The sequence below is a fragment of the Perognathus longimembris genome, chromosome 3 (genome assembly GCF_023159225.1).
Source record: "Perognathus longimembris pacificus isolate PPM17 chromosome 3, ASM2315922v1, whole genome shotgun sequence".
Classification (NCBI taxonomy): Eukaryota; Metazoa; Chordata; class Mammalia; order Rodentia; family Heteromyidae; genus Perognathus; species Perognathus longimembris.
In genome coordinates, this window is record NC_063163.1 from 95,091,512 (window position 1) to 95,110,114 (window position 18,603).

The 18,603-nt window shown below is 46.0% G+C and overlaps 1 protein-coding gene across 3 annotated transcripts in view; it reads left to right on the forward strand.

The window, feature by feature from the left end:
• Klhl22 (kelch like family member 22) overlaps positions 1 to 13,722 on the forward strand; it is a 53,351-nt gene extending 39,629 nt beyond the window's left edge. For all 3 annotated transcript variants that reach the window (XM_048343440.1, XM_048343441.1, XM_048343442.1), the window contains exons 6-7: positions 8,151 to 8,384; positions 12,735 to 13,722. In XM_048343440.1, coding sequence (XP_048199397.1) covers positions 8,151 to 8,384; positions 12,735 to 13,100 — 600 coding nt within the window. In that variant the 3' untranslated portion in view covers positions 13,101 to 13,722. The remainder of the gene's footprint in view (positions 1 to 8,150; positions 8,385 to 12,734) is intronic.
• Positions 13,723 to 18,603: the final 4,881 nt, after the last annotated feature.

Consider the following 18,603-nt stretch of genomic DNA (forward strand, 5'->3'; position numbering starts at 1 on the left):
GGCTTCATGCATACTAGGCAAACACCCTACTGCTAAGCCACATTCCCAGCCCCGTGTTTTAGTTTTGATGTGTATGTTTATCTGTTTAGTTTTCTTTCTCTTTTCTCCCCTCTGAACATATTAACCAGATCTTTTCCACTTATCTCACTCTGCTTTCTTATTAACTTCTTCTGTTTGGCTTGGCTGCCAACCCTTCCTTCCCTGTCTAATCTAATCTAATCTAGCTTCATCTATAATTATTCATTAATTTTATCTCTACTATCCTTCCTATTGCTACCTTGGTTAACCAAGTTCTCTCTAGATCATGAGATGCACCTTTGCTTCGGTATTGATCTAAAGATACTGGAGCCTTAGTGGTCTTTATTAGAGATTGCTGTAAACACAAGGTTGTGACTTATCAACTGTGGTAGCTTTTGCAACCAAGCTTCTTCATTGGGAGTAAAGAAGGGGTCTGCACCCTACCAATTAAAAAGAAAATACAACACAATAAAGCCACTACCCAGTCTTATGTAATCTCCAAGAAATCACCCACTAAAAGGATATAGCAGATTTAAACCTCTAACCTAAAGTCTAGGCCCCAGATAAGTAAATCCTAGCAGAAAGGCAAGAAATTTTAGAATAAAAGCTGGGTGCTGGTGGCTCCCAACTGTAATCCTAGCAATTCAGGAGGTTGAGATATGAGAATTATGGTTCAAGCCAGCAGGGGCAGGAAAATCCATAAGACTCTAATCTCCATTTAGTTACCAAAAAGCCAGAAATGAAGTTGTGGCTCAAATGGTAGAGCATTAGTCTTGAGCAAAAGAGCACCTAGGCCCTGAGTTCAAGCCCTAGGACCACCACACACAAAAAATATGAATAAACAAAATAACAAATTCCCCTCAAAGGTCAACAGTTCTACAATAAAGGACTTTAATGATAGCGAAGAAGAAATTTCAAACAATGACAAGAATGATTAGTAAAGTTGAATATATGTCTAAGCAGTTGAACAAATTCAAAGGGGATACAAACAAATGAGTGAACTCAAAGAAAAGTCAAACATGCTGAATGTCTTAGCTCAAGCCTATAATCCTAGCTGCTTGAGAGGAAATCAGGGTATTGTATTTCAAAGCCAACCTGGGCAAAACATTCAGAAGACTATCTCAGCTATTGGCTGGATGCATTGGTGTATGTCTGTCATCCTCTGTGACATGAAGATGTGCCAGTAAGAGAATCACAGTCTGGGAATAAGGTGAGCCTCTACTTAGAACATAACAATATAACCAGTGCAATTGGTTCATGTTTATAATCTTAGCTATTCAGGAGTCTGAGACCTGGATAATAATTAAAAGCAAGCTCAGGTAGTAGTCTTTGAGACTATCTTTAATTAACCAGCAAGATGCCAGACTGGAAGCATGGCTAGAGTAGTTAGAGCATCAGCCATGAACAAGAAAACAAGAGTATGAAGCTCACATAAGAGAAATGCAGATTGAAACACTGAGATTCCACCTTACCTCAGTTAGATTGGTCAACATCAAGAATCCGAAAAACAAATGCTGGTAGGGAGATGGAGGGAAAGGACCCCTATTTTACTGTTGGTGGGAATGTAAGCCACTCTGAAAGGCAGTCTGGAGGTTCCTCAGGAAACCAAACATAGAATTTCCCTATGACCCAGCCATATCTCTTGGGCATCTACCCCAAACAATACAGGTCAGGATACAGTAAAGACACCTGCACATCTGTGTTCCCTGTTGCACTATTCACAATAGCCAAGTTATGGAAAGAGCCCAGATGCCTTCCAATAGATGAGTGGATCAATAAAATGTGGTACATATACATTACCATTGGAAAGAATAAGATGTCATTTGCAGGAATATGGATGAGCCTAGAACAAATCATGTTAAGTGGAAGCTAAGTCTAAAATATAACTGGCCATGATAATCTATACAGGACTCCAGGCATTCACACTGTCGGACTGAAGGAAGATGCCATTTAGTCTACCCTTAAGAAAATAACCCAAAAGTGTAACATTTAAAATACTATTTAGCAGAACAAATTCCAAGTCAGGCGCTGATGGCTCACATCTATAATCCTAGCTACTCAGGAGGTTGAGATTTGAGGATCATGGTTCAGAGCCAGCCTGGGCAGAAAAATCCATAAGACTATCTCCTATTAACCACCAGAAAACCAGAAGTGGCACTGTGGTGCAAAGTGGTAGAGCACTAACCTTGAACGAAAGAGTTCAGAGACAGCACCCAGACCCCAAGTTCAAGTCCCATGTCTAGAAGACAAAACATACCCATTCCAGGAAATGGGATAATGGGCTTTTCTTTGTTGTTGGTGGTGGTGTTTGCTTTGAGTTTTTTTTTTTTCTTGAGCTCAGAGGGAGGAAGGAAGAAATGAAATCATGCTATTCAGTATACACTATGTAGAGAATGAACAGTAACTTGTAGGCATGGACAGGAGGGGAAACTGGGGGAAAGCAAAGGAAGGGGTGACATTGTCCAAAAAAGAAATGTATTTGTTACCTGACTTATGAAATGGTAACCCCTCTTTACAATACCTTAATAATAACAATAAAATTACATTTAAAAAAACCCACACAAAACAGAGCTGGTTCCTCATGCCTGTAATCCTAGCTCCTCAGGAAGCTGAGATCTGAGGCTTGAGGTTCAAAGCCATCCCAGGCAGGAATATCTGTGAGACTTCTATAACCACTAGAAAACCAGAATGGTGCTGTGGTTCAAAGAGGTAGAGCGCTAACTTTGAGCAAAAAAGCTCAGGGACAGAGCCTGGATTCTGAGTTCAAGCCCCACAGCCAACAACAAAGCAAAAGCCAAAAACAAAACAAAAAAGTGTAAGGCCACCGAAAAGAAAAGAAACAGATGAACAAAATAAACAATGTAGGATGTCAAAGAGGAATTTAGTAAAGATATTGAAATCATGGGAAATCAAGTTGAAATCTTGTAAATGAAGAGCTCAGTAGTCACATAAAAAATGGCAGGGAGCCAGGTGCCAGTGTCTCACACTTGTAATCCTAGTTACTCAGGAGGCTAAGATATAAGGATGTGGTTCAAAGCCAGCCTAGGAAGAAAAGTCCCTGTGACACCCTTATCTCCAATAAACTACCCAAAAGGCCAGAAATGGGGCTATGGCCCAAGTGGTAGAGTGCTAGCCTTGAGCACAAAGAGGCTTAGGGATAGTGACCAGTCCCTGAGTTCAAGCCCTAGGACTGGCAAAAAACAAAAAAAAACAAGGATTGAAGATCAGTCAAAAATATCTTTAAAACACTAAGAAAATAAAAAATGGCATTTGTAAGACTTTTGGAACACCACCAAAAGACTAAATCTATGAGTCATGAGTGTAGAAGAGATGCAAACTAAAGATATAGATAACCTATGTTAAAATCATAGCAGAAAACTTCCCCAACTGTGAGAAAAATACTTATCTAAAATCCAGATAGAGGAGGCTTATAAAACACTAAATGAGCAAGATCAGAGAATAAACAAACCAAGTCATATAGTTAAAATACTAAATATACAGAACAAAGAATACTGAACATTTGCAAAAGAGAAGTGACAAGACATTTAACATGGAAGCCCATTTGAATAAAGGTAGATTTCTCAACACAAACTCTTAAATGCCTGGAGGGCAGGGAAAAATGTAATTCAAGCCCTGAAAGATAACTGTCCTTCATAACTGAAGGAGAAATAAAAACCTTCCACAATACACAAAAACTAAAGAATTCATAACCACAAAACTAACACTACAGAAAGTACTTGAAGGAATACTCCACACAGAAGAGGAAGACAAAAACAAAGTACAGAAAGGAATAAACCTCACTAGTTGAGTAAATCAGAGGAAGGTAAGAATTTAACATCATGAAAGCAACAAAGTGACAAGAAATAGGACATTCCTTTCAATATTAAAACTAAATGTTAATGGTATAACTCTACAACCAAAAGATGTAAAAGAAAGACCCAAACCAGGCCCTGGTGGCTCATGCCTGTAATCTTAGCCACTCAGAAGGGTGAGATCTGAGGATAGAGGTTTGAAGCTAGCCCTGGCAAAAAAAGTCCATGGGATTTTTTCTCTCCAATTAATTACCAAGAAAAGTAAAAAGTGGCACTGTGGCTCAAGTGGTACAGTGCTATCCTTGAGAAAAAGCTCATGGACAGCACCCAGACCCTGAGTTCAAGCCCTAGGACTGGCACAAAAGGTGGGTAGAGGGAAAAATTAAGGTATGTTTCAGTGGTAAGACTATCATCCTCAAGAGTGAAGCTATGAATTCAAATCCCACTAGAATAAGAGATAGAGAGAGAGAGATCTCAAATATCTTAATGATTCACTAAAGCACATAGAAAAATAAGAATAAGCCAAATTCATAATTAGCAGACCAAAACAATAAAGATTAGGGAAGAACTGAATGAAATTGAGACTAGGAAAAATAAAAAACGAAGGGGCTCGGAATAAGGCCTAGTGGTAAAGTGCTTGTCTCATATACATGAAGCCCTGAGTTCGATTCCTCAGCACCACATATATAGAAAAAACCAGAAGTGGTTCTCTGGCTCAAGTGGTGGAGTGCTAGCCTTGAGCAAAAAGAAGCCAGGGACAGTGCTCAGGCCCTGAGTTCAAGCCCCACGACTAGCAAAAAACAAAACAAAACATAGCAAAAAAAAAATCATGTTATGCGCTGGTGGCTCATGCCTATAATCCTAGCTACTCAGGAGAATGAGATCTGAGGATTGAGGTTCAAAGCCACTTCTGGCAAGAAAGTACATAAGAATCTTCTCCCTAATTAACCACCAGAAAACTGGAAGTGGAGCTATGGCTCAAAGTGGTAGAGCCACTAGCCTTGAGGAAAAGAGCTCAGGAGACAGTATGCAGACCATACTGAGTTCAAGCCCTACCACTGACAGAAAAAAAAAATAAATGAAACAGAAAACTGATTCTTAGAAAAAATAAATAATATTGTTAGCTGGGAATATGGCCTAGTGATAGCGTGCTTGCCTCGTATACATGAAGCCCTGGGTTCGATTCCTCAGCACCATGTATATAGAAAAAAGCCAGAAGAGGCACTGTGGCTCAAGTGGTAGAGTGCTAGCCTTGAGCAAAAAGAAGCCAGGAACAGTACTCAGGCCCTGAGTTTAAGCCCCAGGACTGGCAAAAAATAAATAGACAAAATAATATTGTTAAACTCTTAGCTAATTTGATCAAAAGAAGGAACTGAAAAACCCAAAATCAAGAGAGAAAAAAAAGAGAAAAAGAATGGGAGGTGGTAAGAACCACCATAATAAATACCAGTGAAAATCGAGGTGCCAGTGGCTTATACCTGTAATCTCTAGCTACTCAGGAGGCTGAAATCTGAGGATCAAGGTTCAAAGCCAGCCAGGGTCAAGAAAGTCCATGAGACTCTTATCTCCAATTAACTACCAGAAAACCAGAAGTGGTGCTGTGGTTCAAGTGGTAGAGCTTTAGCCTTGAGCTCAGGAGCTCAAGGACAGCTCCCAAGCCCAGAGTTCAAGCCCCAGGACCAACAAAAGCAACAACAAAAGTGAAATTCAGAGAATCACTTTGAAAAGCTTCATTCAAATAAACTGGAAAATCTAGGGGGTGGGTGGGTATATTTCCAGATACATGTGCCCACCAAAACTAGACCAATCAGAAATAAGCCAATCTGAAATTGAAACAGTAATAATCTATCAAAAAAAGAAAAGTGAGGAGGAGGAGAAGAAGAGGAGAGGGAGAATTAAATGAATAAGATTTAGGATATAGTAGGAGGAGGAAGAGGAAGAAGAAAAGAAAAAGAATGTCTAAAATCAAATTGTTTCACTGCCAAATTCTTCCAGACTTTTAAAGGAGAACTACCACCAATACTCCCCAAACTTTTCTCCATTAGATTTAAGGGGAAGAAATATCAAGTTGGTTTTATCCCCAGTATACAAGGATCAATACATACAAGGCACATAATAATACACATGGTCATCTCAGTTAACATAGAGAAAGGCTTTGACAAGATTCAACATCCTTTTTTGATAAAAACCTGAAAAAACAAGGAATAAGAGGAGTGTACCTGAAGTTAACAAATGCTACATATGACAAGTATAGTCAACATCATACTAAAGAGAGAAAAACAAATCATTTTCGTTAAAGTCAGGAATGAGATGAGTGTCCACTCTCTGCCTTTTAACTAAAAAAGTACTAGAATTATTAGCCAGAGCAATAAGACAAAAGAAATCAAAGGGATTAAAATAGAGAAGGAATAAATCATATTATCACTCTTTGCAGATGATATGATCCTATACATAAACACCTTAAAGATTCCACCAAAAAAACATAGATCTAATAGACAGCTTCAGCAATGTATCATGATATAAAATCAACACTCAGAGTCATAGCTTTTCTGTATACCAATAATGAAACAGGCTGAGAAAAAGACGAAACAATTATCTTTACAGTGGCCCTAAAAAATAAATCATCTAGGGGCTGGGAATATGGCCTCGTGGCAAGAGTGCTTGCCTTGTATACATGAAGCCCTGGGTTCGATTCCTCAGCACCACATATATAGAAAATGGCCAGAAGTGGCACTGTGGCTCAAGTGGCAGAGTGCTAGCCTTGAGCAAAAAGAAGCCAGGGACAGTGCTCAGGCTCTGGGTCCAAGCCCCTGGATGGGCAAAATAAATAAATAAATCATCTACATATAAATTTAACTGAAGAAAGGAAAGAATTCTCTAATTAAAACTATAAAACCATTGGGTGCTAGTGGCATGAGCCTGTAATCCTAGTGATTCAGGAGGCTAAGATCTGATTATCACAATTCAAAGTCTAGCCTGGGCAGGAAAGTTCATGAGACTCTTATGTCCAGTTAACTATCAAAAAGCTGGAAGTGGAGCTGTGGCTCAAGTGGTAGGACGATAAAGCTCAAGGACAGCGCCTATGCCCTGAGTTCAAGCCCAGGTCCAGCATACAAAAATAAAAACTAAATAACAACAACGAAGAAAAAAAACTGTAAAACCTTAAAGAAATTGAGTAACACTGGAAGATGGAAAGACTTTCCATGCTCATGGACTGGCAGAAATAATATCAAAATAGCCATAGGGCCAAAAGCAATCTACAGATTCAGTGCAATCAAAATCCTAATTGTCAGGTTGGGAAGCTGGCTGAGTGGTAGAGTGCTTGCCTAGCATGCATGAAGCCCTGGGTTCAATTCCTCAGTACCACATAAACAGAAGCCGGAAGTGGTGCTGTGGTTCAAGTGGTAGAGTGCTAGCCTTGAGCAAAAATAAGCTCAGGGACAGTACCCAAGCCCTGAGTTCAAGCCCCAGAATGGGCAAAAAAAAAAAATCCTAATTGTCATTCTTCAAAAAAAATAGGAGAATAAGTCCTAAAATTTAGATGGAAGCATAAAGACCCCACCATAACAAAAACAATCCTAGTCAAAACAACATTGGAGTTATCACAATTCTAGATTTGAATTAACAGTATTTACATAAAATCTGCACACATCCTCCTTATTACTATGTAAATAACTGTTACATTTATGAAATAATGACAAAAAGGATTATGCATGTTCAGTACAGATACAATATGTTTATTTGACTATTTCTGATCTTTAGTTAGTTGAATTCACAGTTAAGGAACCCACAGGTACAGAGCCTCAACTGTATTTGATTTCATATCTTATTTCTTTCCTGACCACATCATATTTTGAGTCTATAGATGCTATCTATAGACAAATCTGGAAAGCCAAGTCAGCGGGGATAAAGGGTTACTTGGCCACTGGAATAGGGGAAGAATGGAGTCCGCTGAGGTCATCATTGCCCATAAACTCAGGCTTTCTCCCTAATGGCTCTGGAAAGGGTTCATTTCTTTTCTTCTGGAATCCACGTATTTCCTTAAAGGGCAAAGGGAAGACAAAGATGGTGTTTAATCTCTAGGTGTAGATGGATTGCCCCCTACCCCCTTGGAAAGAGGTTGAGTCAGTGAGTAATACAATATTTCCAGCCAGAATCCTGGGAGCATTCTCCCCATCATGTGAAAAGCAAGTCCAGATGTGGTGAGACTTTTAAGTGTGCTCAGGCAGTGTGAGATTGCGATTAGCAGCCTCTGGACTGCCCGTATGTTCTATTTGCTGTCTTCTTGCCCATCCCTGCTCTCTTGGTGGCTCTACACAGGTGTACGCCCATGCAGGCACCACGCTGCAAGGGAAGATGTATATTACCTGTGGTCGCAGAGGGGAGGACTACTTGAAAGAAACACACTGCTATGACCCAGGCAGCAACATCTGGCACACCCTGGCTGATGGGCCTGTGCGGCGTGCCTGGCATGGTATGGCCTCTCTCTTCGACAAGCTGTATGTGATTGGGGGCAGCAACAATGATGCCAGCTACAGGAGGGACGTGCACCAGGTGAGCTGGAGCTGAGGATGCCCACTTAGGCAGTTTAAGATTCACAGTGAATGGAGTGGAAGGTGCAAGGAGTCCCCATGTGTTTCCTGACCCCTTGGACACCTAAGTCTTCTGTTGTAGTATTTCTACCCTGGCCGGGGGGGGCGGGGGAGGAGGGAAGATATATGACACATGTTACAGTCAGTGAACTCTCTGCCACACTAGCATCCCAAGTCCATAGCTCATGTGACATTCAGTCTTGGTTTTACACATTCTGTGGGTTTACACAAAAGTGTAATGAAGGATGAGGAAAAAGCACTTAGACCTGGGCCTCTGCATCACAGGATTGCTGTCTCTACCTATGAATAGTTTGCTGCCTATTTGTATTCAAAGAGCACCCCAAGTGAGGTGTGGTCCACACCTGTGATCCCAGCCCTTGGGAAGCAGAGCCAGGAGAATTGCAAGTTTGAGGCCATCCTGGACTATATAGTAAGACTCCATTACATGGTAAAACAAACAGAAGACTATCCCAGGGGGGCTGGGAATATGGCCTGGTGGTAAAGTGCTTGTCTTGTATACATGAATAGAAATACATAAAGAAAAAGTCAGAAGTGGCGCTGTTGCTCAAGTGGCAGAGTGAAAAGAAGCCTTGAGTGAAAAGAAGCCAGGGACAGTGCTCAGGCCCTGAGTTCAAGCCCCAGGACTGGCAAAAAAAAAAAAAAAACCCAAACACCAAAAAAACAAAGACTCTCCCAGGGTTTGGAGGTATGGTTCATGTGGTAGGGTGCCTGCCAGTGAGTGATAATCGTCAGATCCCAAGTTCAAGTCCTGGTCTCTGACAAAAGAGAAAAAAAAAATCCTGGTATGTTTCTCTCACTGACCCTTGCCTGGGGCATTCTCGTTTAATGTTCAGCCTAAATAACCACCACCTTCCCCCACCCTCCAAGTGGCTGTGAGCACGCTTCAGATGTGGCACTGGCCGGGTCTCACATCACATGAGTAATATCTGCTTTAAAGAGCTTTTCAAGTATTTTGGATTCTCTGTATAGGATCCCATAGTGGTTTGTTGTTGTTGTTGTTGTTGTTGTTGTTGTTGTTTTTTGGCCAGTCCTGGGCCTTGGACTCAGGGCCTGAGCACTGTCCCTGGCTTCTTCCCGCTCAAGGCTAGCACTCTGCCACCTGAGCCACAGCGCCCCTTCTGGCCGTTTTCCATATATGTGGTGCTGGGGAATGGAACCGAGAGCTTCATGTGTAGGAGGCAAGCACTCTTGCCACTAGGCCATATTCCCAGCCCCCCATAGTGTTTTTTTTAATTGTGTGGTTCCCAGATCAGCAGCATCTCTTAACCTGGAACAGCTTTCTTAGGAAAGCAGGTTCTCAGACCCCACTCCAGACTCCTGATTCAGAAACTTGGGGGATGGGGTTGGAGAACCTGGGTTAGCCTCCGAGTTTTCTTTTCATGCCATAATGAGTCACAACGGACTTAGCAACTTCACATACATTTATTCTTCCTAAGTCTGGCAGACTGAAAAGAAGGTAGACGATGTATCAGGCTGCGTTTCCTTCATGGAGACCCTAGGGAGGATCCTTACTCACTCAGGCTGTGGCACTGGTGGCTGTGGGAAGAAGCTCTGGTTTCTTTGCTGGCTGTCAGCTTTTAGAGACTTCTGGACTCAGGGCCATTTCATCTTCAAAGCCAGCCAGAATAGGTCCAGGGCCCCTTTCCCTTACTTCCTCTTACTTCTGCCTGGCTTCCCCTTTCCACTTTTTTTTTTTTCCACTACTAGGGACTTGTGCTTGCTTGGCTTGATTGCTTACTCACTCCAGCACTTGAACCATGTCTTCAGTCCTGCTTTTTGGATATGGAGGCTCATGGCCTTTTCTGCCTAGGCTGGCTTTGAATTGAAATCCTCCAGATCTCAGCCTCCTATGTAGGTAGGATTATAGAGTGAACCATTATATCCAGCTCAAACTTTTTTTTTTTTGCCAGGGGCCTTGAACTCAGAGGCTGAGCACTGTCTTTGGCTTCTTTTTGCTCAAGGCTAGCTATCACTCTGCCACTTGAGCCACAGCTCCACTTCTGGCTGTTTTCTATATATATGGTGCTGAGGAATTGAACCCAGGGCTTTTCATGTATATGAGGCGAGCACTCTTGCCACTAGGCCATATTCCCAGCTCAAACACATTTTTGAGCTAGGGTATTCTCCATTTACCATAGGGCTATCAGAACGTAACCCCATCCCCATTGTGAATGCATATAATTTCACAGACCTCAGAAGTAGAAGGAGGTCCTGTTCTGTGCTTATAATTGGGAAGACTGAGGTTCTAGGCCAGCCTGGGCAAGAAGTTTGCAAGAGGGAGCTGGTGGCTCACACCTGTAATCCTAGCTACAAAGGAGGCTAAGATCTGAGGATCACAGTCAAAAGCAAGCCTACGCAGTAAACTCTGTGAGACTCTTGTCTCCACCTAAAAACCAGAAAAAAAAATCAAAGTGGTAAACTCCTAGCCTTGAGCAAAAAAAAAAAAAAAAAAAAAAAAATGCACAAGGACAGCACCCAGGCCCTGAGTCCAAGCCCCATGGCTGACAAAAAAAAGTTTGCAAGACCCTATTTCAACCAGTAAAAGCTGATCATGGAGGTATGCACCTAGCTATGGTGAGAAGCACAGTCCAAGCCAGCCTGGGCAAAGAAAGTGAGAGCCTATTAAAAAATATTCTCCAGGGGGCTGGAGACATGGCTCAAGCAAGTGGTAGAATGCCTGCTAGCAAGTGTGAACCCCTGAATTCAAACCCTGATACTACCATAAAGAAATGGGTTTGTTGTACTGAGCCACATAGCCTAGCAGTACAGTGTCCTGGCATCTCAGATGATTTCCTTGAGACAGACCGGCTTACTGGAAGCTACAGCTCACTCCCTCTGCCCTGCATCTTGAGAGTGCACCATCCCAGGTACCACCAGCACATAAAATGTACTGGTGGCTCACACTACTAAGCATCTAGCTACTCAGGAGACTGAGATTTGAGGATCTTAATTTAAAGACAGCCTGGACAGATAAATCAGAGAGATCTTAACTCCCATTAACCTTTAAAAAAAAAGTCAGAAGTGGAGGTGTAGCTCAAGTGGTACAGTACTAGCTGTGAGCAAAAAAAGCTAACCAGAAGACTGAGGCTGTGAATTCAAGCTCCAGTACTGGTATTATATCTTTTGAATGCATTATCATATTTGCACCATCAAGAAGCTGAAAACTTGTAAGCCAAAACCATCCTAAACTAGGGACTGACAGTAAATGGGGCAACCTAAAAATTTACCCCTACTTCAAAATCGACATCCTAATCCCACCGGCAAAGTCACTTTTGCCATGCAAGGCAATATCCACAGGTTCCAGGCAGAGGTACAGGCTGACCTGTATCGTTAGCTTTTCTTTCTTTCTTTCTTTCTTTTTTTTTTTTTTTTGCCAGTCCTGGGGCTTGAACTTAGGGCCTGAGCATTGTCCCTGGCTTCCTTTTTCTCAAGGCTAGCACTCTACCACTTGAGCCACAGCACCACTTCTGGCTTTTTCTGTTTATGTGGTGCTGAGGAATCGAACCCAGGGCTTCATGCATTCTAAGGCAAGCACTCTACCACTAGTCCACATTCCCAGCCCCTATCGTTAGCTTTTTGTGGAGGACAAGGTCTTGCTCTGTCACCTAAGTTGACCTTGAACTCATGACTTCCTGCTTCTACTTCAGAGTGCTGGGATTACAGCTGTGTACCACACCAGATCTGTCTCTTAATATGTATTGGAAAGTTCCTTTCCTGCCATGTCACAAAGTAGTGTGGCTTTATCACTGCCCACCAGCATTGGGTTTTGTGATGTTTTTCTTCCAGTGGTTGCTAGTTAATGGTTGACATTTTGGTCTTGCAAGTAGGTCGGACATTTTTCCAAGTCTTTGTTTACAGTTTGGGAGAATTTTGAAGAGAAGAGAAGGTTGATGGTCATGATTCGTCAGCAAGTAACTCTTTCCATATGTACCCCACTGGTGATGAGTGCGGGGGGAGGGGGTGGTGAGCACATTTCAGTGGGCTCTGTGTCTTCCTGTGGAGCAGGGAGAAGCTGGTTCCTCAGAACATGTTGGGAGGAGATGCCCCCACACATGGGAGCAAGAGGTTGCCATTGGGATGGGTAGCCTGGAGGAAGGCTGGCTGTGCCTGAGGGCCAGAGGTGCTGCTCCAAATGAGGGCTGCAGTGGGCCTGTTCTCTGCGATAGTCTCACCACTGGCCCTATCCTAGTCTTCTAGTGGACTGTCAGAAACTGGCAGGTAACTAAGGCTGCCTGGACAGAAGTGGGGGCTGGTAGCTAGTGCCCAGTTGACCCTGGCCTTGACTTTGCAGGTGGCCTGTTATAGCTGCACATCTGGGCAGTGGTCATCTGTCTGCCCACTTCCGGCTGGGCATGGTGAGCCTGGCATTGCCGTGCTGGACAACAGGATCTACGTGCTGGGTGGCCGCTCTCACAACCGTGGCAGCCGAACGGGCTACGTGCACATCTATGACATGGAGAAGGACTGCTGGGAGGAGGGGCCCCAGCTGGACAACTCCATTTCAGGCCTGGCAGCCTGTGTGCTCACGCTGCCCCGCTCCCTGCTCCGTGAGCCCCCTCGTGGGACCCCTGACCGCAGCCAGGGTGACGCAGACTTCGCCTCTGAAGTGATGAGTGTGTCAGACTGGGAGGAGTTTGACAACTCCAGCGAGGACTAGGGCTCTGGTGCCTGGCATTGGGGAGGGGTGGCAGGGATTTCGTGGGCAGCCAGGCCAATGGGGCCTGGGCCAGAGCACCTGAATCTGGGGTGGTGGGTGGTCCTTTCCCAGGCCCTTGGGGCTTATCATTCCTGGCACCCTTTCTTCACTCCAGCCCTTGACAACCTTGCATATGAGGCCTGTTGCTGACTCTGTGGCTGTGAATTATGTTACAATGGGAAATGTTCCTGAGAGGTTTTGGTCTTTTGAGGGAGTGACCCGACCTTTCCTCCTCACAGCCCAAGAGGACTTGTGTCACCAGCTGTCTTGGCCTCCCCCCTCCCCTTGGATCTGGTCCCTACTGGGCTGAGAAGGTTGCTTCTCCAAGAGGTCCTGGGGGCTGGCAGCCCAAATGACGAGGGCCAAAGCCCTTCTTTCTGTGAACAGAGTGGCTGGTGAGTAGCTGTAGCTGCCAGCACACCAGCAGCCAGGGCCTTCAGGGACTGGGCACTCCCAGGGGTGGAAGGAGCAAAGGTGCATAAAGTTACTTGGGACTGATTCTAGTGGTGGAGATCCCTACCGCTGAGTTTTTCTGATCCCGTGTTGTTGATAAATTAAATAAAGCATTACACAAAAGATGTTAGCTGTTTTCCTGTGGTCACAGCCTGGGTTTCTTCCCACTCAGTACAGTGGAGCATAGGTGTCAGGGTCAGAGCTGCCCTGGGGGATGGTTGTGACTTGGGAGCCAGGCTTTGCCTGGGCTGAATGGCAGGGGGTCAAGATCCTACCTCCCTGCCTCGGAGGGAAGTATAGCACACTCTCCAGACTGAATGGGGGTCGCTAGGAAACCTGGAACCTGCCCTGCTCTGGGGGCAGGATACTGCCCTGCCTGGTGTTTGAACACTTTGTCTGGCGAGGAATTCTCCCAACCAGGGCCGTTGAACTTCTGGCACCTGTGGGTCCTGCCACCCTTTCTTCACTTCTGCCCCTGGCCAGCCTGTTGTAGGCTACTGCAGACTCTGGCTGTAGCTTATTACAAGAGAAATGTTCCCAAAGGCTGTGATTGGTCCTCCCCAAGAGGACCCACTAGGTCACCAGTCTTCTTAACCAACTCCAGTTAAAAATCCTTAAGGGAAGCCAGGCACCAGTGGCTCACACCTGATAATCCTAGCTACTTAGCTGAGATTTGAGGATTGAGATTTTTTTTTGCCAGTCCTGGGACTTGAACTCAGTGCCTGAGCACTGTCCCTGGCCTTTTTTTTTTTGCTCAAGGCTAGTACTCTATCACTTGGGCCACAGCACCACTTCTGGCTTTTTCCATATATGTGGTGCTGAGGAATCGAACCCAGGGCTTCATATATATGAGGCAAGTACTCTACCAGTAGGCCATATTCCCAGCTCCTAAGGATTGAGATTTGAAGCCAGCCAGGGCAGGAAAATCTGTGAGACTCTTATCTCCAATTAACCACCAGAAAACCGAAAGTGGTGCTGGGGCTCCCAGTGGTAGAACACTAGCCTTGAGCAAAAAAGCTTAGGGACAGCGCCTCAGCCCTGAGTTCAAGCCCCACTGACTAAACACACACACACACACACACACACACTCTCTCTCTCTCTCTCTCTCTCTCTCTCTTTCTCTCTCTAGCGCGCGCTCTCTCTCGGGCTGAGGTTGGGGCTCAGTAGTACAGCACGTTCCTAGCATGTGCAAGGCCCAAGGTTTGAATCCCCAGAACTACAAAAATTACATCTGTGTGGGGCAGGGCAATTCAAATCCTACCCTGACAGTCTACAAATGGAGTCTCAGCACCTGGGGAGGGAAGCAGAGTGGGTCATTGGAAGAGAACATGAGCACAGCCCTGACAGGGGGCACCTCGTATGGGCCTCTCCCCACATCCTGACTACATTTCCCTGAGGTTTACCAGATGACTTTCAGGCACATTCTCTGTCTCAAGGCTACACCTGTGAAGCCTGTAGGCCCTCATTGAGCCATCAGGCATAGCCCGTGTCCCGACACAGATGGCTTGTACCACCTTCACCAGTAGCCACTTGGCCCTGAGCCACACAAAGCTTTATTCCATCTGAACATCTTCCCCTCCTGCCTGCTACAGGGTCTTGCACCTGCAGGCTTCTACCCCACTTCGCACATGATGGAGACTTCCTAAGGCCTGTCCTCTCCCATCAGCTGAGCAGAGCGTGGGTCTTCACACTGGCACTCTGTCACAGAAGTTTAGTGGAGAAACAAGCTCTGGCCTTTCCTTTCTGGTCAGTAAGGGCTGTGGGATAGAGGCTGCTCTTGAGGTAGCTTGTGTAACCTTCCTCACTTTCTTAGGTCTTGAAGAAACATGAGTTCATACCTCGCACGCACTGGGGTGGCGAATCAGTGCTGACTCCTGCTGAGATCTTAGGAACATAGGAAGGTGAAGAGTGCTCTGGCAGAGGCTAGATAGCAGCCAAGACTGCCACTGTCACATCTAGAGCCCCTGTTCAGTGTACGTGGCTATTATCTCCTTCCACACCTAGGCCTACGCAGCCCAGTCTAGGCCTTCTACTGTGGCCAGGTTCTCAGGCTCTCCTCTCATGCAAAACCTTTTTTTTACCATTCAAGCCCAACTCCTTTTGGAAGCCATCTAGCTAGAATCACCTGGCCAGTACTGGGCTTTTTAGTTTGCCTGCTCAATGATCAGTCCTTTGTGAGCACCTGTGGGCCTACAGTTTCTCCACCCTCGTGTCCATCTGGAGCCAAGCCTGGCAGGGGCTGAACCCATATCCTGCCTATGCTTAGTCTCCTGCTGGGGGTGTGGGCTGACATGATGGCAGTGACAGATTAGGAGCCTGCCAGTGACACCTCAAGTCAGCAGCCACTGCAAGATGTCTACGATGGAATCCGGAGACTCTGGCTGAGAGGAGGCTTGGGGACAGCCCTTGTCTGGAGCGAACTAGATGACAGGCATAAGTGGAGATCTGAGCCACTGAAAATGTATGATTGGTGGGATAAGGGTGTAATTCAGGTCCTGTCCCTCACAGACATCAGGGATGAGTGGGGGAGTAGATCTCTGGGAAGGGGTAAAATGAACAAGAGTTGTGGTGTCTCTGCATGAACGTGGTCTAGCTGAGATGAAGGCCTCAGCCCAGAGGGTCAGTGCCTATAAAAGCAGTGCTTACCCAGGACAGACTGCAGCAACATGAATCTTGTGAGCCTCCGCTGGCATCAAGACCGAAGGGAGGGGCCCCCAGCCTGGGAGGGCACTGCTGAGGTCAGGGCTGTGCCCAGGCTGAGCTGCCCAGAAGTGGTTGGACTGTTTACTTGTCCCAGAGAAGTGTTTGCATTCATGACCACATTGGAAGGATTTCCCTTCCTTCCCTTTTCACCCTGCCTCCTTCCTGCACCAGCCCAACTAAGGGACTGAGTGACAAGCCCTAGCTTCCCTACTCCCCGCCCTGTTCCTCAGCCAGCCACTTATGCCCATGGCTTTGAGGCCTGTTCTGATTCCAAGCTTTATCCTCTAGCCACACTCTCTACACTCCCTCTGCAGGGCTTCTAACCTGTATGTGCCTGCTACTCAAGAGAAAGCAAGTTCTCACTTTTTTTTTTTGCCAGTCCTGGGCCTTGGACTCAGGGCCTGAGCACTGTTCCTGGCTTCTTTTTGCTTAAGGCTAGCACTCTGCCACTTGAGCCACAGCGCCCCTTCTGGCCGTTTTCTATATATGTGGTGCTGGGAATCAAACCCAGGGCTTCATGTATACAAGGCAAGCACTCTTGCCACTAGGCCATATCTCCAGCCCCAGGTTCTCACTTCTTGCTCTGGCTCACCCTCAGTCTTAAAAGGCAAACTCTCCTTTGTTAAAACTGATTGCTCATAGGGGTCATTGGTGCTTCTCATTTCCCTGCCTTGAGGGCCCAGTGTGGATCTCCCCCACCCCCAGAGCTCGGCTGTTCTTCAGTTTGCTCCTGGGCTTGTGCTTTGCCCTCAGCTCCTCTTCATATGCTGTTGTAAACCTAAAAGATCCACTTCTCTGAGGCCACTGACTCAGGAGACAGTGACAGAGTAGCGTATCCATGACTCATTCCTGTAATCCTAGCTACTCAGGAGACTGAGATCTGAGGACTGTGGTTTGAAACCAGCCAGGGAAGGAAAGTCCATGAGACTTTTACTTCCGATGAACCAGCAAAAAGCCAAAAGTAGGGGCTGGGAATATGGCCTAGTGGCGAGAGAGCTCGCCTCGTATACATGAGGCCCTGGGTTCGATTCCCCAGCACCACATATACAGAAAACGGCCAGAAGTGGCGCTGTGGCTCAAGTGGCAGAGTGCTAGCCTTGAGCAAAAAGAAGCCAGGGACAGTGCTCAGGCCCTGAGTCCAAGGCCCAGGACTGGCCAAAAAAAAAAAAAAAAAGCCAAAAGTAGCAGAATGCTAGCCCTGAGCAAGAAAACTCAGGGATAGCACCTAGGCAGAGCCCCGAGGCAGGAGACCCTTACTGATCCCATGTGGGCAAGATGGAATACAAGGAGTTTTGACTCTAGAGTTCTTTATTTCTTTCCCAGGGGTCTCAGCACTAAGCTAAAGTAAGGGACCTGAGGGATTCTCTTTACCACAGCCAGGTGGGCACCATGGTTGTCACTAATTCTGTAGTAAGTAGCTCCTCCGACAAGCATCTGGATTTTATCTAAGGTCACTGGACACTCTTGGCTCCTACAAATCTGAAAAGAGGTTACTGACTAGAGAAGTTAATGACTAAAGTTTTTCTTGGTCTCCTTTTTCCTGATAAGGTTGACTAGTAGTTATTTGGGGAGTGAAACCCAGTTTGTTTGTTTTCCAGGAAAAGTTAACCCATTTTGTGACCTTACTGTGAACCCACTCGGCTTCATTGGAGGGGTTTCCACTCTCCAGCCTCCACTCTGCCATCTGGACCTCTCCATGGGGTGGGGGGTGGGGGGGAAGGAGGCAATAGCCTTTTCCAGCAGCATTCATCTGGGCTCCCCTAGTTCATTTTCACCTTTGACCAGGGCTGCTGGCTTTTGGGTCTCATTTCTGTCCCCTTATTCTGCCTGTACCTTCCATATTCTGTTAGAGCCCATAGCTAGGCCATTCTACCTCCATCTCTCCCGTCTGTCCCCCTGCCAGAGACCCTCTTTTCCCAGGCCTCTGGTCCAGACCAGATCTAACCTCAGGCCTGGAGCATCCTACTCAGTCCATTCTTTGCGCACTCGGAGTTCAAACCCCAGTACACAAGCTGACCGCACACAGGGGAACCACAATGGCTTCGCTCCCAGGAGCCAGAGGCTTTTCGGGGCCACTTCCCCGTGGCCAGTTCCTAGGCACGCTGGCGTGGGGGGGGGCATCGCGCCATGTCCCCCCACCCCCTCCCCACCCGGGGCTGGGCCGCGCAGTGAGCGCGCCGGGGCGGCCGCTCCCGTGGATGTCCCGGGAGGCCGAGGAAAGGAGCGGGAACTAGGGGCTCCGCGGGCGGGTCACCGCTGCCCCTCCCTCCCTCAACACTCGGCGGGCCTCCTCCAAGTTCGCCCCTAA